At 44.5% G+C, this 25,129-nt stretch overlaps 1 protein-coding gene across 1 annotated transcript; it reads right to left on the reverse strand.

Annotated features, from left to right (window-relative positions):
• Positions 1–1,739: 1,739 nt before the first annotated feature.
• Positions 1,740–24,294, reverse strand: ALKBH3 (alkB homolog 3, alpha-ketoglutarate dependent dioxygenase). Its single transcript, XM_061998548.1, is given in 10 exon segments — positions 1,740–2,664; positions 3,173–3,271; positions 13,209–13,288; positions 13,291–13,417; positions 16,277–16,365; positions 18,351–18,454; positions 20,361–20,408; positions 21,335–21,369; positions 22,524–22,636; positions 24,219–24,294. Coding segments are annotated over 10 exon segments (864 nt in total). The 3' UTR covers positions 1,740–2,571.
• Between the last annotated feature and the right edge of the window lie 835 nt (positions 24,295–25,129).

Below are 25,129 nucleotides of genomic sequence, written 5' to 3' on the forward strand. Positions count from 1 at the left end.
CTGCCACCTGGCTAGGTGACTTTTTTGGGAGGAGGTAGGGGGAGGAAGGAAGGACTCACAAGTTCCCAGCTGACAAAGAAACTTGACCTCTATGCCAACTGTTCCCAGTGCAGCCAGGGCACTCAGGACAGAGGGAGGAATGATGCCACATGCCTCCCCACTCTCAGCCCGATTTGGATATCAGCAGCACGACAGTTGACACATGAGAGACAGCAGAACACAGCAGACAGCAGCAACAAAAGGGTTTTGCCCAAGGGAGCTCCACGGGTTACAGCATTTCTCTTGTAAGTCATTTTATTCTTGGGGAGGAAACCTTGGTCTTCTGCCAGACCAAATTTGCTCACATTATAAAATGAAATCAAGACAGTTAAGTGGATAAAACTGTTCTTCCACAGCAGTGTCAAACACTGGGGCCTCACCATCAGTTTCGTGCCACAGCTTTATTCAAATGAGCTGCAATTTCCACAGGCTGAGGTTTGGGGGGTTAAAAGTTTCTGTCCAGTCCCCATCTCCAACTTTCCCTTGCAGCGTGAACACTCTTAACACAGTAGAAATAAATGTAGCTTATATGAACTCATAAAGGCTGGAGTGTTGCCCTGTCCAAACACCTGGAGAAATCAGTGCTGCCCCTTGGTGAAGGAAAACCACTCTGTCAGGACTGCCAAACCTGGGCACACAAACAGGGATGTGCACAGAGCTCCAGGGACCCAAAGAAAGTAAATGGGAAAGGAAGTGGCTGCCTCCTTCAACACCAATGCTTGGGAGATACATCACAGAGCCCAGATCTTAGATTCAAACATGAGGAATTAACATCAAATATACTCCAAAAGTGTATTTCTCTATAAACTGGGGTGAAAGTGAAGATATTATAAGAAATCAAAGCAAGCTTTCTACTAACATTCACTCATTGTAGAATAAGAAACTGTTTCAAAAGCTGTATATGGAGTGTTAGGTAGAGAAGCTGCTTCTACAAGTGTCTGATATACAAGGCAAACAATTCAGCCCCATTTCAGAGCACAGGGACTGAAATGGCTCAACAGGTTGTCCTTCAGGTCATCAGTGATGTTAAAACATAGGCATAACTGAGCATTAATAACTGGACTGCCCTCATCAAATGAGAATTTTAAACTACAGCAAATGCTGTCTAAGACTGACAGTTTCTAAACACCAACTTAGAATAATTCTTGGCCTGAAGAGGGAGGCTGGCTTGCTTAACAACCATGTTACAAGGCATGGAATATTTATCCAGGCTTAGATCCTACTTGAGGCAGAGAGTGAAGAGGTACCAAACTTACGTGCTGATCCAGGACGGTGGGTGCCATTTAGCTGCAGGGAGACCTTAACCACGTGGGCAGCAGCCCTGACTGACCATCCAGACATCAGTTCCCTGGTTCCCACCAAGGGGTGAGGTGTATCATGGGCAGGCAAGCTTGCACAATTCCAGCAAGTCAACCCAGAATCAGGCCTGAACTGCTGATGGCTTTTCTGTTACAGCAAAGGTGAGAGAGAGAACTCTCCAGTGTCCTCGATGAAGGAGCAGCAGCACTCAAGAGTGTGCACCTGGTGCTACTCCACTCTACTTACATAGCTTTGCAACTGGCTGACATTGTGATGAATATGATTTGAGTCCAACTCTTTGGACCAGTTCTTCTGGGTATCAAATCTGGCAGCACAAGCCTAATGTTTGGAGGTGCTGTCGCTTCCTGTCCCACCTGACATCACAGGAGGCCACAACTCAGTTGTGCTAAAACCAAAAATGAAACCAAGAATTTATTAGCAAATCTGCAAGTGATGGTTTGCACCTCTTTGTGCCTGTTTTCCTGCCTGTGACACAGGTAACAGTTTTAAGCCAGCAGGGATGGAAGACTGTTAGTACTCAAGCAACTGGCTGATCAGGCTCGTGGCCCAGGGTTCTCTGGTGCTTGCCTTTGTCTTATCTACATGGATAAACAGGATAAGGTCTGACACAGAGTGCAGAGCAGAAGGGAGCCTTGATCCTCTGTTCTATTAGACACTCATATAATCCAAGTAGTTTTATACATAATGAAATCGATTGCTTGATTGGAAAAGACTGCAGCCTACGAATATAAAGGCAGGCACTGCCCCTGGGTGAAATGAGGGCTATGGGGAGGTCATGGGAAGCACAGCTTTCTCCTTTCCATCCACACAGCACACGTCCAGCTGACTTTGCATGAATTGTCTTGTGGTCACTTAGCACGTAGATTACTACTTGGGGGAAAAGGGAGACAGGCTGCAAAAATAACTGCTCACTGAATCCTTCTGCTCCAGTTGGTACCTCCCAGATTGTTCATGTGCTTTTAAGAATGATGTCTGTCTTTTCAGAAACTTAAAGGCTATGATTTAGTATCACCTAATTGCATATAATTTCTGAAAACCCCATCCAAATAGCACAGGCAGCTTCTGATTGTCAAAGATCTTCACAATATTGATTCTTTTCCCCAGCAGGCATTTCACAGAACTCTGTTCCTGTGAGATCTCCTTTAAAGCTTTAGCAAGCTGAGGTTCTGGATTCGCTGTAGGTTCATATCCAACAGTGCCCAAAGTGCCTCTTCACTTCCAAACTCCATCAGGTTCTGGATAAATGATCCTGAAGGTCAAGTTTATGCGTGCATCTCTAGAGTGATACTCCTTAGGCACTCGGTGCTGTCGGTGGCATTAGGAAAAAAGAAAGAAAAGAATCAAAAGCATGAGCTTGTGTACTTAAAATACAGGTAATCAAACAACATAAAACTCCCTTAATTTCCTGTGATGGCTTTTTATTCTAATCTCTAAACATCTAGGTAAGGCAAAATATTGATGTTCTGATTGCTCAGGGCCACTGGAAATAAAAAAACAGGTCTCTGCAGATTCCTACAGACTGGTTAAGTTGTAACTTTCTTATATTCAAAGTTCCTAAAAGGATTTTGCTCTTTCAGCTGCAGCCTTCATTGCTGAACTTTAATGCTGGAACAGCTGAGCTGATTCCCACTACAGCACTTAGCACTTGAAAGAAAGCCCATGTTTCTGTCTGTGGGTGCTCTGACATTCTGAGACAGAAAGCAATATCAATGCACCAGGAAACAACTGTGTCACTGGAAACAGAACGTCCCATATCATTCTGGTAGGAAAACAAGGCTGCAAGTAAAGCACACAAAGGTCAGGGAGTTCTCACCTGCCAGTCTGCCTGGGTAGCTCCCTCCATCAGCAGGAGAGTCCCATGATCAAGCGGGATTCTTAGTCTTTCTACATAAGTATAGTCTCCATTCTCCTCCTAAAAAGAAACATTATACACTAAGAAGAGGGTATGTGCACTTGGTAGAAAACCAGTCCTCTACAGCAGAGCTTAAAAAGCTGTGAGGGGAGGAAACTCTTACAAGATGAAGCAGTCCAACTAAACCTCCTTGTTGCCATATTTCATGAAGAGCTCAGGAGCTGAGCCTTTTAAGGATGAAAGCATTGTACCTCACTGCTGCTACAACACAGGTGAAGTCCAAAGCAAGCTCCTACATCTAGTACAAAACCAACCTTCTGGGAACGCTTGCCCTTGAAATAACCATGTTTGTGTGGAGATATGCTGCAACAGCCACCTTGCTTCCAGCAGTTCACTGCTTCATCAAAAACACATCTTCCCTCTTTGCTAAATTTGCCTTGGTTTGGACACCACATGTTGGTATGGTATTATCTGCTAGATGAAGGACTGTTCCTGTCCCCAAAAAACCCCAATCTCCTTTCCCTATATTACCTTGTAAAACAAGTTGTCTTAAAGTTTATCATCACAAAGCAAAACAGACTGCTAAAGTAGAAGAGAAAATATCTGCAAACTTGTATTAAGCCTTGGGATTATGCAGAACTTTCCTAAAGCACAAATGCCACCACCAGCCACAGTAACACCACAGCATTAGTCTCACACCTGCCACAACAGGGGAACAGCAGCTTCTCATTGCTTTGCATTATCCTTTTCAATTTTAAGTCAGATTAATATGCTGCTGAGTTAAATTGCTCAGAGAATTCTATTATGCCAACACAGTTCTCTTTGTCAATCACAACAGTAACCTCCTCAAGAAACCACAGTACACGTGACAGGAGCTCTCTTCCAGAAAGCCACGTGGGCAGCTATTATAATGCTCTGTCTACTCCCTTGATATTCTCTGATTTTAGCCTTCAACAGCTGCAGAGAGAAAAAAAGTGCTGTAAACATTGAACAGCCTCCATTTAACACCTTGTCTACTTCATGTTGGCACTTTATCTAGTTACATGTGGATAGGAAAAGCAGGTATAGATGGCAGTATGTATGTATATTGCTTTTTATGGATCTCTGTTGCCAATTTTGCAAGCTGTCTAGGAAGAGTGGAAGTTGAAGGAAGTTTCAGTCAGGAAATCACCTGGAAAACACAGGGATTAGTTTAAAGAGGGACATAGGGAAATATTTTAGTGCTGAAAGGGTGAGGATTCAAGAGGGCTTTCATTTGCAAGTTATAGAAAGGAATAGCTTGAAAGTGTAAAGAAAATAAATGTCCTTTGCTTAAAAAAGAGAGAAAGAGTATGACAGGTTCTCAGTATAAGTGCAGGGTTAACCTTGTTCTGAGTTCACTGCACATGGCAAACAACCTGAATGCATATTTGTTACTGTCTCACTGACTCCAGGAGCAGATATACTGTCTTTTTTACAAAATTATAATCAAATGGGTTATTTGTTCTTTAAAGAATCATAGAATGATAGAGTTGGAAGGGACCTTTAGAGATCATCTAGTCCAAACCCCCTGCAGAGCCAGGTCAACCTAGATCAGGTCTCATAGGAACATGTCCAGGCTGGTTTTGAAGCCCTCCAAGGAAGGAGCCTCCACACCCTCCCTGGGCAGCCTGTGCCAGGGCTCCATCACCCTCACAAAAAAATTAGTTTTTTCTTATGTTTAATGGAACTTTTTGCATTCCAGCTTCAGAGACACATAATTACTACAAAGAGAAGAGAGAGAAAAAACCAGCCCAGGTCTGAGCTTGATGGTGTTCCTGAAAGGGACCATACAACTTACACAATTGCTGAATTTCTTACACAAATGCTGAATGAATACTTGAGATTTATACTTTTTAAAGGAGTTAGGCAGCATCTTGTCTTCCAGCTTCTTAGAATGGTTGGGAGATTCCTAAAAATCATACTTGCTGAGTGTTTAGGAGGAGGCAATGCTCAATTTACATCAGGCCCAGCTGAAGGCAGCAATTACTCCAGACTCAACCACACCTGTTAGTACCAGAGTGGCATTTGTCACGTTTGTCATGGAAAATGAAACTGTACTTTGGAGAGGGGAAAGTAAAAAGAGAGACAACAACTTAGGTCTTCTCAATGATGCCCAATGATAGGACAAGGGGCAATGGGTATAAGCTGCAACACAAGAGGTTCCAAAGAAATACAAGGAAGATTTTCTTCCCTATTCAGATGAGGAAGCACTGGAACAGGCTGCCCAGATGGGTTGTGGAGTCTTCTTCTCTGGAGACATTCAAAACCCACCTGGACAAGTTCCTGTGTGACCTACTGTAGGTAGTCCTGCTCTGGCAGGGGAGTTGGACTGGATGATCTTTTGAGGTCCCTTCCAACCCTTAAGATTCTGTTATTAGGTCATTTGTAACAGAAGCAGATCACCAAGGAGCTGGAAACCATACAGGACAAGTGAGACTGGGAAAAAGGAATTAGTGCAGTAAGAACCAACCCAGACTGAGGTGTTTCACCTCACACTGAGAGAAGTCTCGTATCTGAAATGGAAACCATCACTACAATATCTCCAGCCTTCATAAAGAGGCTGACAGAGTCAAAAGCCCTCAGCCAACACATTTTCTTGCTTGTACAAAACCCCACATTTTCCAAAACCTTCACTGACTTCCTTGAAGTTTAATTGTGCAGTGGCCCGACTTGATGCAGGTTTGTCTTTTATTAAAGTTCATGGCTTGCTGAAAAGCTCAAAATAATGAGGCAGAAGTATCAATTACTGGAACAATTACATCCTGGACTTGAAACAGAGTTTGGTTTCAAAAAGAACAACGCAAATAGAGTATGTGTGTGTATAAAAAAGATGCAGATAGAAAGAAGACTGCAAATCCTCTAAACTGCAAAAAAAAAGCTTGGCTGGGATCAGATCAATTCTGATAATACAAAGCATCCCTTGATGTAATGGACTATTTCTTTGAACCATTGCCACTTTCTGTTGGTGCCCAGGACTAAGAGCTGCAGTGTGGCAGGAGAAGGCTGTTCCATTACACTGCTGCTGCTACTGCCTGGCAATTCTGAGTTTGTGTGTTTCTTGGGATTACCTGAGGGCCCAAGGCTGTGCAGGTGATTAATTAAGCTCACTAAAACCTCTGGAATCATGGAGTGCTGAGGGTAACCAGGATCAACCTGTAATAGATATCCTTTGTAAGGACAATGTGAAACCTATTTTTAAGCTTCTAGAACTATCAGCCATTTCTCTTGCTCCACTAAAAGATGTAATGCCAAAAACTTCAGAGGAAACAAGGAAAAAGAAGTCACAAATAGGTATTACAAACACAACTGCTGATGAAAAGCAGAGAAATACCATTTTGCATGGCTGTTTTCTATTTCACAGGATTACATCATCTCACTTTAGACAACAGTTGACTTATTTTTATCTCTTGCTCATCTGATATTAAAGAAGAATTCTTCTCAGATAAATAATGTAGGAGGAAACATGCTTTTTGGCTTAGAACAGTCAGTAGGTAAAAGCAGCAGTTGCTTCCTAGTTTAAGTGGGATATCTCTGAGCTTTGTTTTACTTCAAAAAAGAGATTTTTAGGCCAATTGGTTTTGCATGGTCAGCAAAGTTAGAGAAAAAGTTTTTACTGTCTGTCATGTCATTACTCACACTGTCCACTAAACCTCATTTCAGAAGTTTTTATCTCTAGAGCTGATGGCAGAGATGCAGAAAACTCAGGTGAGTTTCAGAGGTCAAAAAGTTGAGGAAGGAAATTAATTTTTGGCATCTAAGGAGAAAAAGACTTTGTTTTTTTTAAATCCTGATCACAAACATGGAAAGAAATGCATCAGCTTCGTACAGTCACTTTATGGTCACAACACATAGCTCTATATTTGTCTTTCAGAACCAGCTGCTTCCAAGAACAGATCTAGTAAAGCAACTATTCTGCTTCTTGGTATATTTGAATTTTCATAATCTTGAGTTACACATTTAATACAATTCAAGCTTTACACTGTCAAAGTGCACCAGCTAAAACTCCTTTTTTTAATCCTTAATTCAAGTAACTACAGTTAATAAGTGAGCAAAGCTCAGTCTGAGTTGCTGGGAAGCTGTGAATATGAAGTCTGTAGGTATTCCTACCCTCCATCAAGGGCTGTTTTTTTCCTAAAATGTTATCAAAATGAAAAAAGTAAGAAAAAGACCTGGTATAAATCTACATAAATCATCTAAGTTTGTTTCTCAAGCCTCAGGCAAGTTTATTGAGGTAATAGTAGGAAATGGGTTCTGGATAGTGTGGAAGCATCTTCTATTATAAGGAAAAGTAAAGGGAAATATCCTGTAGAAGAACACACAGTGATGCAGTTACACATGCAAATGATGCAGAATTATTTCCAAAGGCCAGCAGACTTCATGGAGAATGCTGACCTACTACCAAGAGAAGTATTCTTGCAAAACTTGTAGTCTTGTATTTTTGAGACTTCCATCTAGCTTGTACCCCTCTTTTCCAGTTCACTCTTCTACCACCAACTGTGGAAGCACCCTCCTCCACAACAAAGTGGATAAAGCATGCAAACTTCTGCACTTTATTATCACTGTCTCTCACAAAATCCTCCCTGCAGCTCTCTTCTTCACAGATTCAGTAACAATATCAGTTACATTGCCCTGTCCTCACCTAATCCACCTGTCTGTCTAAACAGGACTATCTTTAAACTCCCTCAGTCTTTCTGCAGCTGATCCTGCAGAGTGCAAGTGAGGTGGCTCTGAAGCACTTGATTCTTCCTCTCTGCTCGCCTACAGCTGCTCAAGTCCTGCCAATACTGGTGGACACCACCTCCTCTGCAGCCACTGCTGTCTACAAGCTTCCTTTGTGCCAAGTTTAATCCTCTTGTCCTAGAATCATGGAATGGTAGGGGTTGGAAGGGACCTTTTGAGATCATCTAGTCCAACCCCCCTGCAGAAGCAGGGTCACCTAGATCAGGTCACATAGGAACATGTCCAGGTGGGTCTTGAAGACCTCCAAGGAAGGAGACTCCACAACCCCTCTGGGCAGCCTGTGCCAGGGCTCCCTCACCTCACCTCACAGTGAAATACTTTTTTCTTAAGTTTAAATGGAACTTTGTGTTCCAGCTTCATCCCATTACCCCTTGTCCTGTTGCTAGATACCATAGAAAAAAGTGCTGCCCCAACCTCCTGACACCCACCCTTTAGATATTTGTAAATATCAATGAGATCCCCCTTCAGTCTTCTCTTCTCTAAACAGCCCCAGTTCCTGCAGCCTTTCTTCATAAGGAAGATGTTCCAGTCCCCTGATCATCCTGGTGGCTCTGTGCTGGACTCTCTGATCCAAGCCTCTCTCTACTGTGCTGCACTTTCTCCCATGTTTGTCTTCAATTCAGCTTGTTAGGACACAAAGGGTTAATGCTCTGCTGTTTTCAGAAGTACAAGGAGATCTTTTAACTGGAACAGCTACTCAGGGACACAAGGAAAGGACCACGTTGTGGTGCCTCACATGCAGGACAGATCCATCTGAAGGCTAATTCTGAGAACACCACGAACATCCTGCTGTTACCCAACTGACTCATAAAGCTCCCTCACTTCCCCAGCACTCACTGGCTCTCGGTCATGGAAGCAGCCACTTGATGGCTGGCTAACTCCTTCCATGGTTCATGTGGCAGTTTGGTGGCCAATGACACCCATCTGGTCCTTATGGCACCCAGACCTCTGCTACTGAGCACCTCCCAGTGGGACATTAAGTATTAGCCTTCACCCTTGAAATACCATTTCACACTCAGCTTCCAGAAAGACTCAATAGGATAACCTGGCATTATCTCACTGAGTTCAGCAGTGACAAGCAACAGTAAAAATGGTAGTGAGACAATAGCAGAAAGACCCATCTAACAGAGTGAAACCAGTTCCTCTGGAGGAGGCTGATGGAGTCATGTCAGGAGCTTGAGGTTGTGTGGAGAACGGGAGGAGATCACGGTGGGCAGCAATGAGGGGACTTGTTGACTAAACCAATAGATCATGTGTGAATTGTGTATGAATCAGCTCCAGAACAAAGCACTCGTCTCTTCCTTTCAAGTAGGCAGGTGCTGGGCAAGAAAAAGTTGAAGTAATTCACTGGGACTAGAATTCTGCTTCTAGTAAAGTAAGAAAAGAAAGAAAGAAGTAAACCAGATCACTTCATTGCAGACCTTGAACAACCAAGTAGGCATCCAAAAAAACCCTAGAAACTATTTAAAGCAAAGTATCAGCTACAACCAAACCACCAGTCCAAACAAACAGAAAAGTCAATGTTCAGAAGAAAGAATGCTTAAAAGGAAAAACTCCAACAGGGGAAGGAAAAGTTTCTGGCATGGTGTTGATTTCCATGACATGTCTCCTCAATCCCAGTAGGGAATTTACTCCTGAAATGTAGCTTTTATTTTTTGCACAGGCACTGGCCTGAAATCTGAGTAGGAATTCTCTCTCCTTTTTTCTGCAAGGGATGCTTGCTGATGCAGATTCAAATAGGCTGTGCACGCCTCTATGCTCCTTTACCACCTAGTACATGATGAACACTTACTCATCCAGTACAGCACTCATCAGAAAGAAAACCAAAGGACTGACCCTTTCCTTCCTCTCACCCTAGAACAGTTTTCAGGGAAAAAAAAATACCACTTGCATCTAAAAAACTTATTTCTTCCTCTTATTTTGGCAAGGAAAAAAACACAAGAGAAAGGATAAAAAGAATTCTGTGCCAGTTTCAGAGTGTCCAATACAAACCTGTCAAACTCCTGCCAGACAAATGTCAAAACTCACACAAACATGCACAAAAGAGACAACCCACTAACACCACAGCTCTTCTTTGCAGTTAGAGAAACAGGATTTTATTCTCTCATAAGCTCATCCACATTTCACGATATAACATGGAATAATACTTGTACAGACACTAACATGAAGCCTCTGAAGGCTCCCATCTAGTATTCCCCAAAGCCCTACAAGACTTGTGGCACAGACTGTTTTGTACCTAGTACATGATCAAACACAGGCAACTGCTTTAGGGTAGTTTTTTTGCTAGTGTGATTTATCCACAGTGAGCTTCTGCCGTAGTGTTTCTAATCTTGTATTGTCATTACATCTTTCATCTCAAAATACTTAAGAGCTTACAAATACTTACAAGAATAGAGAGAAATGAAAGCTTTGAAACTCTACAATCTGAAATACTAGACTGCTGGCCCTCACAGAAGTTTAATTTTGGGAGGAGAAGGGTTTTCTCTTTCCCTCCTCAACGAAGACTTAACTCTGGAAAACCCAATGGACTGATAGTGGTAGTTTACAAACCAGGGAGTGCCTGAATGCCTGTGATGACTGTTAATCAGACTCTCCTTGTCCTGTAACTTGCTTTTGAACAAAGTAATGATCAAACCTCCAATACCTACTATCAGCTTTAACTTTCTCTTAATGAAGGAGGGAATGCTGCATTACAATAGAGTAGGAAAATTACTTCTTTGGTGGCACAAGCCTGAAAGGTTGTAATTTCCATCACAGCCTCTTGTAACTCCCACTTGCCAAAGCATCTAGTGTCACAGGATGCTCTCAGAAAATTGCAGGCTTTGGGAACGTGCAAAGAACACGTCATATGTACCACATAATTATTGAGCATGAGTTCCCTTAGGCACAGCACATAGTTAAGAGCAGTTTATTCAAAGACCGCTGTGCACATGGGAGTCACACCTTAGAAACAGGTATGGCACGCTTGCAAAAGGAGCAGGCTTCACAGACAGCACGACTCAGCTCATCAGGAATATCAGGTCAGAGGCACTGACGGGAAGACAGGAGAGCTTGAGGGATTCATCAACTGAAAATCCCCCATTTCAGGAAGAAAAGGGAACAAACCATGCTGTACAGACCAAAGAAGGCAGCCAGTTAGGAAAGGCACAGACTGAATGTTCCCCTTTGCTCATTGTGGGTGTCTTCTCAGAAAACAGAACAAAAGATCTGGGTTTGATTTTGAAGAGGGAAACTGTGAAGTTTATGCTGAAATCTTAAGTGGTTTTAGATACTGATCCACTGAAGGGGAACACATGCAGGTCTGGAAATAAACCCAGGCACTGTTTACAGTTTCCCAGAGGAATGAACTTTCCACCTGACACTTTGCTATCATCACACCATCAAAGATACTTACTCATGCTATGCCCACTGATACAATGTACTGATTATATCTCATGCTCAGGGACCAGGATCAAATTCCCTTCAGACAATAAAGAATTTACAAATTAGAACTGGTGAAAAAAATACAAGTTATTTCTTTGCTTTCTGGTTCAAATTCTGACCTTCACTGGCCGCTGCCAGGTGACCCAAAGTGACTCTCCATCAGCAGACAGCTTTCCAGTGGGCTGATAAATCACCTTTGCTTTCTGCAGTGCTCATCCAAAACAAGTAGCAACATAAGCAGACAGCAAAATTCTTCCCAAAGATCTCCAAAACTACATGTGCAGAAAAGAATCTGAAGCAAGATACCCTGTAAAAAGAGGTCTGCATTCTCAACACAGGAACATGCAATTCCTTCACTTGGATAGACACACATTGAAAACATGAAGCTGCAAGTTGGCTTGTAAACACAGCATTCTCAGGCACAGCATTTAATCTAGAAAGAGTATTCACTACTGAATCATTCCACGTGCCTCTTTATCAAAGTAAAGGTCCCTGTTCAGCCTGAGAAGTATGATGCAATAGTTTGATATTTGATGGAAAAGAAACGAGCTCCTTCCCTCTGTTCACTGCCAGGCAATGTGAACACACACAAGTCAAAATGCAAACACTGTTAAGAGGATTTTTACTTACAAGGGCTGTCAGATCTACCCTTCATCCCACATATGCTATGCACTACATGTTTGCCAGAGATTAAGAAAATGGTGTTGACACTCTGGTTTATTTCCACAGTTAAAAGTCCCCTTCTACCATCACTGGTTGCACTTTAACCAATGGGAAAGGTTCCTATTGAGGCAAAAGAGTGTCCAGGTTGTAATTTCATGTCAGTACTACACATCACTAAAGGTATCCACAAGATACCACATGACAGATTTCTTGACCCCTATGCTTATTCCACACAACTTTACAAGTTGTGCTTTCATTAACTATTATTAAATACTTTTAGTAATTAAGTTTTCACAGAATCACAGAGTGGTGGGGTTTGGAAGGGCCCTCCAGAGCTCATCCAGCCCAACCCACTGCTAAAGCAGGTTCCTCTCCATCAGGGGGCACAGGAATGTGTCCAGGAGGGTTTGGAAACCTCCCAAGGAGCTTCTACATCCTCCCTGGGCAGCTTGTGCCAGGGCTCCCTCACCTCAACAACAAAGAAGTTTCTCCTTAAGTGAAACTGTTTGAGCTCCTGTTTATGTCTGTTACCCCTTGTCCTGTCACTGAACACAACAGTGTTGCCTCGCCCCATCCTCTTGACGTCTACCCTTTAGGTACTTTTGAATGTTGGTGAGGTCCCCCCTCAGCCTTCTCTTCTTCAGACTAAACAGCCCCAGTTCCCACAGCTTTTCCTCATAAGGAAGATGCTCCAGTCCCCTGATCACCTTGGGGGCCCTGTGCTGGCCTCTCTCCAGCAGTTCCCTGTCCCTCTTGAGCTGAGGAGCCCAGAACTGAACCCAGGACTCCAGATGAAGCCTCACCAGGGTAAAGGAGAGGAGGAGAACCCCCCTCGACCTGTTGGCCACACTCTTCTTGATGATCCCCAGGATGCCACTGGCCTTCTTGCCCATGAGGGCATGTTGCTGGCTCACATTTAGTTGGCTGCCTACCAGGACTCCCAGGTCCTTTCCCTGGAGCTGCTCCCCAGCAGGTCACCCCCAGCTTGTCCTGGTGCAGGGGGTTGTTCCGCCCCAGATGCAGGACTCTGAACTCGCCCCTGTTGAACCTCATGAGGATCCTCTCTGCCCTGGTTTTTTTTCTGAACTCAGGGAAAATACTGAAGAGGCTACTAACTACAGGACTCTCCCAATGGGATATGAACACTCACAGGGGAGGGTTTCTTCCTCATCTCAAAGGTGCGAGTAGCACCCAAGCTGAGGGAGGCGATGACGGGCTGTGCTCCCAGCGTGGCTCATCGTCGCTGTGCCAGTCCACCCCGTCCTTCTCGTTCCGGTAGAGGTTGCAGAGCAGGGAGTTGAAGGTGTAGCCAGTGAACCTTTCGATGCGCTCCTTGAGCGTGGTCAGCAGAGGATGCCACTGTCAGCAGCACAGCAGGAGCAGGGTAAGCACCATGACAGCAGGCCAGCAGCAGGTAATGTAAGACACAAGGGGAAAAACTACTGAGAAACAAAACGTGCTGCATTTTAATCACAATCAGCTTGAAATTGAGTAAATGCCTCTGAGCAATTCTATTTGTAGGAAGCTGAGGAAAGTGCTCTCTGGGATATATGCATATGTTACTCAATACTAAATCATCTCTTGAAACTATGAAGCCAGTCTTCCTTTAATACTTTCATACAGCCACCCCTATCAGTGAGAATGCAGAGTGAAATCTGCTTGAACCAACCACAGATAAACACTGAGAGCTCCTTACTGAAACAAAAGATGTGCAGCTTCTCCCATGTATGCCTGGTTTTTTAACCTCCTGGTCAAGCTGGAGGAGTTTAAGACAGGGGTCTGACAACATCTGACCTTACTGCTGGTGGCCACAGTTGCAGTCAGTGACTGAGTGGCACACTCTCAATTGCTGGAACAGAAGAAGAGGCAACGGTTGGCATGATGCTGTCATGTGATGCCCTCAGTCCCAACTCTGCTGCTACAGCTCGTTGAATCCAACCCATCACCTCTTGGGGTTTTGACTTTGACACTACAGTTTTCAGTGGTTGACGTTGTGGGCCCTGAATTTCACCGTTCCCTTCGCTGACACCTCGCTGAGCCCACAGCCCATGGCAGCTCTGCACAATCCATTACAGCTCAGTCCAGTGAATCACCATCTAATGTTACAAACTGACATCATGCCTCTCATCTGTCAGAGTGCTTTTAAGCACTACCTAAGTATGTTAAAAAAAAAGGCAAAGTGATGTAGGCCAGAATTTTTGCCCATTATCTAAGCAGAAGCACAGATCAAGAGAGGAGAAAGAACTGATTACAAATCTCCCAGTGCATCACTGGCAGAAGGAAAAGGCAGCAGGCATCATTTCCTAGTATCCACCTCTAATAATCCAAGTCTACATCACCTTCTTTCCACATCTCCAAAGGTTTTTAACCTACCTGTGTTGCTGCAGGAGCCTCAACACTCAACGTTTCTCTATTGTAAGTATTCTAACCAAGACACTCCTTCAATGATTCAGCATCATGTGAGTAATTAATTATACATAAACACAGCTCACAGCTACAGGATGGGTAGGGAAAGCAGTAATAACACCCCAAAAACCCCTCACAGCTTGTAACTGGGCTGTCTTAATGTGCAGAACAGGCATTGCAACACCAGAAGAGTTCCACAAGGATTACTGAAAGTGCTTTTTGGTGACCAATTAGCACCAGATTCTTTCAATTCCCATCACACAAGTACTTACTACTAAAAATGTTACTATATGTGAACCTTGCAATTCAGCAGAGATCCCACTACAAACCTGCAGCAGTGGAAGTCATTTTGTTGAAATGTAACTATGTCACCAAGAACATCACAAAGAAACATGCTTCTAATACCAACATTCATGTAGGCATGAGCACTGGGTTATACTGGGCAGGGCTGCAATCACAACCAGTCTTACCAAAGGGAAAAGGAGAGGCACAAAGCCAGTTACTCCTGTTACATCAAGTGTTAAAGGCAGGGTACTGGTATTGGCAAAGCTGTGTTGCATCTTGCTTGGCATGTTTTTGTGATACAAACCCTACTGTACAGGTTAAGGACTGTGCTCTTTACACCATCCACTGCTGCTTCTGGGCTGTAGGAACCCCCACAAAGCTGAGTGAAATCTACCTGCAGGCAGTTGCCAGCCAGGGACAAGGCTGGCTCTCAGCTGCACACGCTCACCAGCACATCTCACTTTCTGATGGAGTTTCTTTCTCTCGTGAAAAGGAGAATTATTCAGGGATAAAAGACAGGATCAACATGCATGACTGCTTTAGGCCTCATACCTCTTGGATGAGAAAAGCAAGCCAGTGGCCTGAACTGAAACTGAATTGAGAGTATGGAGGATCTGTCCAATATCTGAGCAGCAACAGCTTCTGTAACAGGCAACTCTGAACTAGATTTAAATCATTAATGTACAGCAGAAGGATTGTGTGGGGGCACTTCCAAGACCCAAAAGGAAGTCATGCAGCTTCCAGAAGGATCCATTTAAAACAGCATTCCACAAATGAGTATAAAAGAACCAAACTCACCTATTTTTCCACCACAAATTCCATGGATTATAGCATTTTTTAACTGTGGTATTTTTGAGGCCACAAAATCAATTCCTCTTTTTACATAATGCCTTTCCATTTTTCCCCAACCTGAGCTTTGCTAGGAGCTACTCCCCCTTTGGCTGCAGTTCTGAGACTTGGGACACTTCTCTCTCATGTGATCCAGCCCTCAACAGTCACACTTCATTTACGGTTCAGAACACTGCCACGGACATTTCTAACAAAGCAAGAGATAGGCAGAAAGAAAAACAAGCTGGAAGGCAGAGTGAACGTGAATTCTACACCTAAACTCTCCCTTTGGCAGCACTGAATGTGTTTCTGAAAGTAACTATTGCAGTAATTGACATTAACTGTGTCATTACAACAAAAAAACTCAGTAAGACTGTGTACACGACAGTCTCACATCTAAAGATGCACAGACTAAGTCACACTGAGCAATTTTGCCCAAAACCACAGTGATCTAAAAGCAGAAGTTGAAACTCTGGAGTGAGAATTTCCTTTTGGCAACTAAATCATGCTCCTCTCAGTAAATCCACTCCTAACACTTGTTTTATGAATGTCCACATTTACCTAGAATCTGTTGCAGATGACAAATTAAATGCTGATAGATGATCTAGATAAAAATAAGAGGGAATTTTTGTTTCTCAACACCAGCAGGAGGATTTCTCTGTAGACTGTAACAAAAGAAAACTGTGAATATATACATACATTTGGGTTTGGCTGCATTGTGAGCCTGGAATAGGTGTAAGGAAGCTCCCCGTACCAGGAGGTAAGCCTTGGCTCCTCAAAAGATCCTTCTGAAAAACAAGAAAGATTCTCTCAGATGTCTTATCAAAGGGCTTGAAAATGGAAAGATGATGCAGTTCTGCCAAGAAGCTTGATTACAAAGGGACTGTCTGCTCACCTGAGGTTAAAAAGCAGCCCTTTTAAGTCCTCAGCTTTAATTACTGAACTCCAGTGAAGGAAGGAGATTATCCAAAAGCAGCTCTGTTTCTGCAAGAGGCATTACCTCGCCAGAACCTTGGAGCCCCAGCCATTTTCTCATCCCTTTCCCAGACAGGGCAGACACTGGACAAGTTCAAGATGGCAAAATGAAACTGAAATACTCTTTGTAAATCTGGCTTGGTTTATATCCTCCTGGTTCCAGTGCCCAATATGCTGGCAAAAGTTGCCAGATGGTAGCACTAAGAGGAAAGGACTGCAGCATTTATGGGACATTACAGAAGCAGAATGCAGCAAGGCTGTGTGGGAATAGCACACAAGGGGTTAAAGGTGCCAGTGCCCACTTATCTCTTGTGTAAACCTGGGAGGTGGAGGCCTGAGAGATCAGTGGAGGGAGGAAGCCTTGTGGTGGCAAGAAGGTCCTGTTTGGGCTATAAACAACAGGATCAAGCAGGCAAACAGCTTCAACACAGTTTCAGCAGGGCCACGGTGCCCAGAGTGAGACCTCTGCCTAATTAACTGTCTAATCAATATTAAAGACAACACCCTTGAGTATGGTCATGAGTTAGAAGAGGTACATGCTAGACATATGCCTCTGTTCCTCAACTCTCAACCCTAATCATGTTCAGGGAGGGGGCAGAGCAGTTTAGGATGTAGAAATCCCTGGGGGGAGATGGAGCCCTTTTAGCCTTAGAGCATTTGTCTTTTAGCCTTTTAAGTGTTTTCACTCCAGTTCTCAACTTAGAAAGAGAAAGATGCAGGAGGGAGAAAGAGACTGAAGGCCCAGAAGAGACAGTTGATGGGCTGTACATCTCTTCCTCCACCAAGACAGGATCCCTTCTTGGTAAGAACTGTGCTTTTTAACGCTGTGGCCTAGGGATAAGTCCTGCCAGCATTTCTGTTACACATCAGCAATCTTACAGTGAGGGGATTTAACAGCAGCAATCTCAAATCTGTGCTATCTATCACCTTAACCTGTTTTCCAGCCTTCTGAAATCTTGGCTTATAAACCAAACCCTAACCCTTGACGTCATGAACCTGTTTCTGGCAAAAGTCCCCAGGAGGGACTGTGGCAGGCAAATGTCACACTCTCAGCCTTCACACACCAGGCTAGATCAGTAACATCTTGTCAAACACAGGTCTGTTCTGTGGTGTAATGTAAACATCAAGTTAAAAGTACATCCAACTCCTCAGAAGACTATCTTAGTAGCTATTTCTCTTGCCTGACAGGTAACATTCTCATGGTACTTTTATTGCAAGCCAATAAACACAGACATTGAAGACATTTTCCATCCCTACTACTCTGCTGTGTTATCTCACATCGGTTCCTGATTGAGAGAGGAATTCAGCTACAACAGGTGCCCCTTAGTGAACAAACCCAGAATAGCAGTCTCTCCACTTAATGCTTGCTGGAACTGATAAGGAAAGACAAGAGAAAAGAAACATGCTTTGCTGGGATTTTAAGTGGGACAGGCAAAAAACACTCCTGGCAACAGAAACCTCAAAGCACAGAGTTTCTGGGAGACAGCATGAAGGGATGGAGCAGAGATTTAACCTAATAAAAGAGCAGGGAGAAGAACTGAGGATGACAGAGGAGGCATTTAAAATCAAAGACTTTTAAGAGAGGTGACTTTAATTTAGAAAGAACTCATTTAATTAGAGATAAGAACATGGTGATAGAGATTGTAGAGACTGAAAAATAAGCAGCAGCACTTTTCAGATATACATGGAAAACCTGGAAGGAAATGTGAAGGAGTGGTAATGTGCAAAATTAAAAGCAGGGATAAACGGTGGAAAAGGCCTGGGAATGACCTGAAAAGTTGGTCTCCACACTCCTTACCCCGCCTGATGTGAGTTCGCTGACCCCAGGGTATGTCTTGGAGGAGTTGTTCAAACATCCAGTCTGCTTGTTCAGAGTCAATAAAGCCAGGAATCAAATGAATCCTAAGGAAAAAAAAACAGATAGGATGGAAGGAATATACACTTCAAGCTTTGCTTCAATAAAATAGTCTCGTTTCCAGGATTCCCAAAGGAGCCAAGAATGGCATTAGACCTAATGCATTAGAGCAAAAGGAAAAACCCGGTACCCTGTTGCTGACCATAGCCACGAGGAGTTGGGAAGGAAAGAGAAGGCAGCAGGAGTTCCTGATGAATCTTCCAGCCACATCAGGCCTGTGCAGCCATCAGCACACTTTGTAGAACTGTAGAATCATTTCAATTGGAAAGACCTTTAAGCTCATCAAGACCAACCACTCACCTCCCACTGCCAAGCCCACCACTAAACCTTCTGCCTTACCTGCTTCCTCCTGTAACACTACTCCAGCCCAGGTATCACTCCCATATATCATCACAATAGTAAACTATTTTAGGTCCAGTCTCCAATCCCTTATCTCTTATTTGCAATGTGGTTTCTACTCATCATAGTCAAAACAGATCCAAAAACACCTGAAACACATGGGTTACTCTACTTCTGAAACACCACCTACCACTGTACTTTTTCCCACAAGGCAACTTTCCTAAAGGTTACAAACCCTAGTAGGCAAACAACGAAAAAGTTCCAACCTTAGGAAGGAATGTTATTAATCAGGATGGCTGCCTGTCTGTGTGGAAGGCAAAACAAGTTCTAACCCAGAGAAAGGCACAGTGCTTTACTTCCTCCTACAGCAGAAATACGACTGAGAGTGTATCCCCTCACCAAACACATTTAACTGCTTTTTAAAACCGTGCTGAAACGTGTGAGCCCAACACACCGAGGCCCCCAGACAGCCACGTACTGTGTGGGAAATGGCAGCCTTCTGCTTGCTATTAACTTCACACCTGAGGAATCAGAGAGCTTTGATTATGGTACCACAATGTAAGTAAATAATTGCCCTTTACTCACCACCTCCATGCCACTCAGAATTTGATAGCCCTTTATCCCCACTGCCATCCTATCCTCTCTTTTCCAAGCCCAGAGATCCTAGAGTATTTAACCTCTCCTATTTTTACAGTTTCACATGTACATTCTAGATTGTGACTGTCCTAACAGCAGCATTCAGAACTTTCAGCCACTGTGGTGGGCTGCAGAGCAGGGATGCTGTTCATAGGAGCTTACTCTCACAAGTATTCAATGCTCCAAAGACATCACAACAAGAACATATCACAACAAGGTACTAAAAGAGATGTAAAACCCAATTACTGCTTTCCAGAAATGAAACATTCCAGCACCATATCATGACAACAAACTCCAGGAAATGTCAGAATAACCAGCTCCTTGGGTATCTTTTTCCTCTTTCCAGCTGGTAAAAGCTTTTACTTTTCAAATTGGTATAAAGACTTATTTGCAGCTTTAGAAGAAACCAAGAGGAAAGCTTTCAAGTAAATGCATAGCATGTAAGCAAAAGGGACAACCCTAAAGTCACCAAATCTGCCCAAAGTTAAATGCTTTGATTAGATTATTTTAAAATAAGTCCAATTTAGAGTGAAAAGGTTTTGGTAGCTCTTCACTATACAACACAGCCATCCTGCATTTGCTAACCCAGGGACACTGATCCAAATTTCAAGTAGGAACTTACTCTGGATCATAAAACAATTAACAGCCCCTTCTCCTTAGAAGGTTACATCCAGAACACTAGATGCAGCACACACCAGATCTTAAAGAGGTTCATTTTCCTTCTCCTTAGTGCTGCTCAGAACTGTGTAAGTCTCTGCTACCTGATGCTCAGAAGTACTTCCAGAAGTACTCTAAACAGAAGATACATGGGGCAACGTGCACCTGCTGGGAATCAAAACACTCTCCAGGGACTAGAGTTCAGAAAGCTGAGTATCACCATGTCATTCTGCAACAGCAAATAATGTTTCACCCACTTACCTAGAAATGCCTGTTGGTACTTTGCTGAGCTCATACACACCAGGCTTGCTGAGGATGTAGAAAGGAAAGAGCCATCAGATGGACAAACAGCAAGAAATTCTCTTACACTGAGCAGCTGAGTCTGGATTAGGCAAAACTTTCTTTAAAAAGAGAAATTAAAAAGGGGAGCAATAACATTCTAGAGTTAGTCTGAGGTCAGAGTAAGGCAGCAGGAGTGCTGCAGAAGCAAATGAGCTTCTGTGTACTCCCTGCCTCTCACTCACGTTTCCCCAAAGGCACAATAAGGAGTTTCAGGGCTCTAGAGAGAGTTAAATGAAGGAGGTCATGGGGAATCTGAAGGAGATCACCCCACAAGACTGCACTACACTTACATTTATAGGTAAGAACACCCTACCATGACAAGCAGACTGAAGCAAACATCATTTTCAAAACCTGCAACTCCACCACAAACCATCACACTGTGTCATGCTTCATGTCAAAGTTATCCTGAGGAGATCCTCACTTCAATATAAATTGTAAGTGACCTATGTGCAGCTTCACTATGCCACTCCCTGGCAGCTTTTCCTCCCACCCTTCAAAGGAAGTGCTGCTGGAGCTGCCACACTGGCTGTATTCCTGGGCAACAGCAAGCCACTTCCAGTGCAGCTTACACAGGAGCTCTTCCAGGAAAATGTACATAGCTAACCAAAGGAGACATATTTGCAGCTCTGTTGATCCATAGTGTCCAACTGTTTGCTCTTTTGGGTTCATACAGCCACACCAAAGCTATAAAAACTAGTTAACACAGGCTTGGACTCTCCTGATTACAAATTCAGTTCAGGATAAAAGGGCTGGAAGTTCACATTTTCCACTGAAATTCCTTCCAAATGCAAGGCAGTTTTAAGTGGAGCAGGAACTCTTTTTCAGTAGATTCTCACTAGCCAACAAGACCAAAAAAACCAAAGGCAGGACAGTTAAGTCAGCAGTGTACTCACTCTATCACACCTGCCTCGGGAACTCTGCGCTCCACCTGAAAGGTGACAAAACAACACATGGTGAATGGTCCAGTCAAACAGAACTCATTACCATCTCTGGTGACTCTACACAGTCACACACTGATATGGCAGTGAGGAAAAAACACAACAAGTGGTAAGCAGTAACAAGCCACGAGCACCCTCCATACCCCAGAATCTCTCAAATGCAGCTGCTGCTGCAGGTGGTTTTTAACAACCAGCTGCCCCCTAAAGGACATTCACTTCTAAACTATTGGGATTATCACAATACTTGCTGATTCTCAACTGCAACCAAAAAGACTTCTTACCCTTATGTTTGGAAGCAAAAACCTAGAGCAACAATGAACCAATTCCAGGACCCAGACAAGGAGAAAAACACAAGACAGGTCAGATGTAGCTGACACTTTAAAGTAGTCTGTGAGGTTTGAGATAGCTGGGCTTTGTTAAAATAGAAACCAACCCCCAAACACAGTAGTTTAATCCAGCCTGGATTATTATTCTGGTTGTCTCAGGGATTTCTGCCTCTCTTCTCTGAGTTCAGGGGAGTGCTGAGATGCAACAAGGTACTGAGCTGTTGAGCAAGCAAGAGGGTCAAAATATAGTGCTATACAGATACCAGGGGCTCCACCACAGGGAAAAGAGAATCTTCCCAGACCATCTGCAATCCTTGCAAGCCAAGAATACAGCCTTTCAACCACTCCTGCCTTAGAAAGAAGTGTTCAAAGTTCCTCAGGCAGGGAAATACCCCACTGTGCACAGAGCACAATATCCTCCCCATCCACCTACAGGACAGAAAGCAAAGTCTGTAAAACAAATCCCCTGTAACAACTCATACAGATATCCCAACTGAGGGAAAGAAATGGAACTCAAATCGTGCTTAGGCTTCTGTGTATCACTCTAAATGTTTAGGAGAACACAATTTTGGGGCTCTGAAAAAAACTAGCTATGAACAGGTGCATAATGAATACTCAAAGTCTGAGGTCAAACAGAGGGATTCTGTTTGCCATAAATATGCAAGAGAGTTGCACACTCTGCTTGGTAAGAGCTCAGATCTCAGCTGGGTTTTTAATTTGCTTCTAAAGGTGAGACTACAATCTGAAAACCTATCAACTTTTTATCATTTGAAGCTTAAGACAAGATGAGGTTCTGCTGGCTACTGTGTAATGTTTACCTCTGATGGCTTTTCAAAGACAAACTGCTTCTGAGTGTGAGGCTGAGAGTCCCTCATCCATGCTGCTCTGGTGCCCACAGGGGAAAGGCTGCTGCCCACGGGTGCCTTAGGTGCTATGGCAAAGAAAAAACACCTGAGAGATCACATGAAATACAATTTCACCACACAAACACCACAGTTTGGAAGAACTTAAGAGAACCATGCTTCGAAGCATTCTCCTCTGCTTGGCAGAGAGTCCAGGGAACAGTCAAACTTCCATTACAGAAGAGTTAAAATCGCAGATAAACTGGAATTGGTTTATAGTTGTTATTCACAGACAAATTTTATCAGCAAAGATGTCATCTATACCCCTTCCATTCCACCAGAAACACCCGTCACACTGCACCAGAAATCCAAGTAGTTACACTGCTTCCCTCTATAATGATTTCTTTTAGGAAACAGGCATTTCTCTGAGAAAAAAACAAAGAGAACTTTTATTAAAACAATATTCTGAAACTGGGGAGAAAGTATGGAAGAGCAACTCAGATATATCAATTCTTGTGTCTTATTTTCACACGCAAACAGGCTTAAAAATGGGCCTGAAACAGAGGCAAAGTCTCCACTCTGTGTCATTCAAAAGATGGGGAAAATACTTTTTCCTTTCTAAATTCCCCTTAGGATGGAGTGAAACACAACTGTGACAGAAAAACATCCAAGCTACATGCAAAATAGTGGTTGGCTATTGTCTTTCAGGATTAAAAAGGAAAAAAACCCCAGCTTATTTAAGACTGTAGAGAAATGAGAGCTTTGCCAGGTGGTGTAATTGGGCAAGCAGAATGCGGTGTTTTGACCACTCTCACAAAACCAACCAGTCCTTCTTGTGAAATGGAAACGCCACACAGTGCTCTCCCACCTCTGTGCTCTTGGTTTCAGTACAAAACAGTGGTGTTAACTCCAGCCCCTCTGAACAGCACTCCTCAGTTTGCAGAGTGAAAAGCAAAAGGAACATGCGTAAGTTTTACAAATAGAGTGACTAAAGTGTGTTGTGAAGTCTCCTTCTCTGGAGGTTCCCCAAAACCCCCCTGGACATGTTCCTGTGCCTCCTGATGGAGGGGAACCTGCTTTAGCAGGGGCTTGGGCTGGATGAGCTCTGGAGGTCTCTTCTGACCCCCATCGTTCTATGATTTCACAACTGTAACAGTTATTAAAGTTAGTTCCACCAAGTTCTACTTGCTTCACTCAGCTTGTTCAAAGACAAGTACACTTTAGAGACACATCTAAACACATTGACACCCGACCCTGCATTCTGCATCTAAAACTGCTGCAACGGGCATCAAAATGTTCCTCCACAGCTGTGTCTGAACACCTAAATGTTAGTTCCTGAGGAACCCCAGCCTGGCATGCAGAGGCGTCCCACACACAGCCTCAAAGCTGCCACACTGAGGCAACACGCAGGAGACGTCTCCCAGCAGCCCACCCGTACAGTGGACACCGGAGCCCGCCCGTACAGACCGCAAGGAAGCGCCGCCAACCTCCAACCGCCCCTCCCGAGGCTTCTGCAGCCCTGCCCTTTGCTTTATCACCTCAGCCCAAGCCGCACCGAGCGGAGCGGTTCCCTCGGCGGGCGGCGCTCGGCAGCACCGGCCTCCCCGGCGCAGAAGGGCCCCGCGGAGCCCCGGACCCCCGCCCGCGGCCCTGCGAGCCGGCGCTGCCCACCTGCGAGCCGGGCGCTGCCCGCCGCCGCGCCGGCCCAGCCGCCCTGCACACGGGCCCGCCGCCGCCGCTCCGCCATGCCGCTGCCGCCTCCGCAGGCGCGGGCACGCCCCGGCCCGGCGCCCCGCCCGCCCGCCGCGGGGGTTCCGCCTCCCGCCGCCGGCACAGGCCGCGGCCCCGGGCCCAGGGCTGCGGCCCCAGCGCCACACGCAGGGCGGGATTGCGCGGCCTCCCTGGGCAGCGCCTGGCGGCCCTCTCAGGGAAAAGGCTCTTCCTCAGCTTCAGTCTCAGCCTCCCCCGGCAGGAGGTTCCGTACACGGGGCTTGCATTTCTACGGGGGACAAAAGCCTTGGGGGTGCCTGAAACCCCCGAGCAGCTCTGCCCTGCATCTGCAGTGGGGCTGCTCGCAGACATCTCAAGCAGAGCGTGCAAGAGCTGGCAGCAGTGCTGCAGCAAGCCAGGCTCCTCCCTTCAAGGGTGTTTGTTCAAGCTGTATAGAGGCAAGATTCCATCCCGGGCAGAAAATAATCAGGTGTCCAGTAATAACACCAGCAAGGGGAGCTCATTTTCTCCCAAAGCAGTGTGGGGAGGCTGCCAGCTTAACCCTGCAGACCTTAACAACAAGCAATCGGCGGTCTTTCAGTTCCAGCAGAGCAGTCACCCAAAGTCAAGTGGCTGAACTCGAGGGAGTTGATTAATTATGGGAATGAGTTCCCAAAGGGCATCTCATCACACACATGCACATGTGTCCCTGTGCCTGATGTGCTTAGAGTGAGTGCTGCAGACCGAGCAGCCCAGCTCTTGGCCGTGGAGCAAAGCACCCCCAGATATTTAATGGTCAGTGCCATGTAAGTGCTGCAAGGGAGAAGGAAACACTTCCTGCATAACCAGTAACTGTGGTGTCAGTGTCACAG

Source organism: Colius striatus, chromosome 6, assembly GCF_028858725.1.
Source record: "Colius striatus isolate bColStr4 chromosome 6, bColStr4.1.hap1, whole genome shotgun sequence".
NCBI lineage: Eukaryota > Metazoa > Chordata > Aves > Coliiformes > Coliidae > Colius > Colius striatus.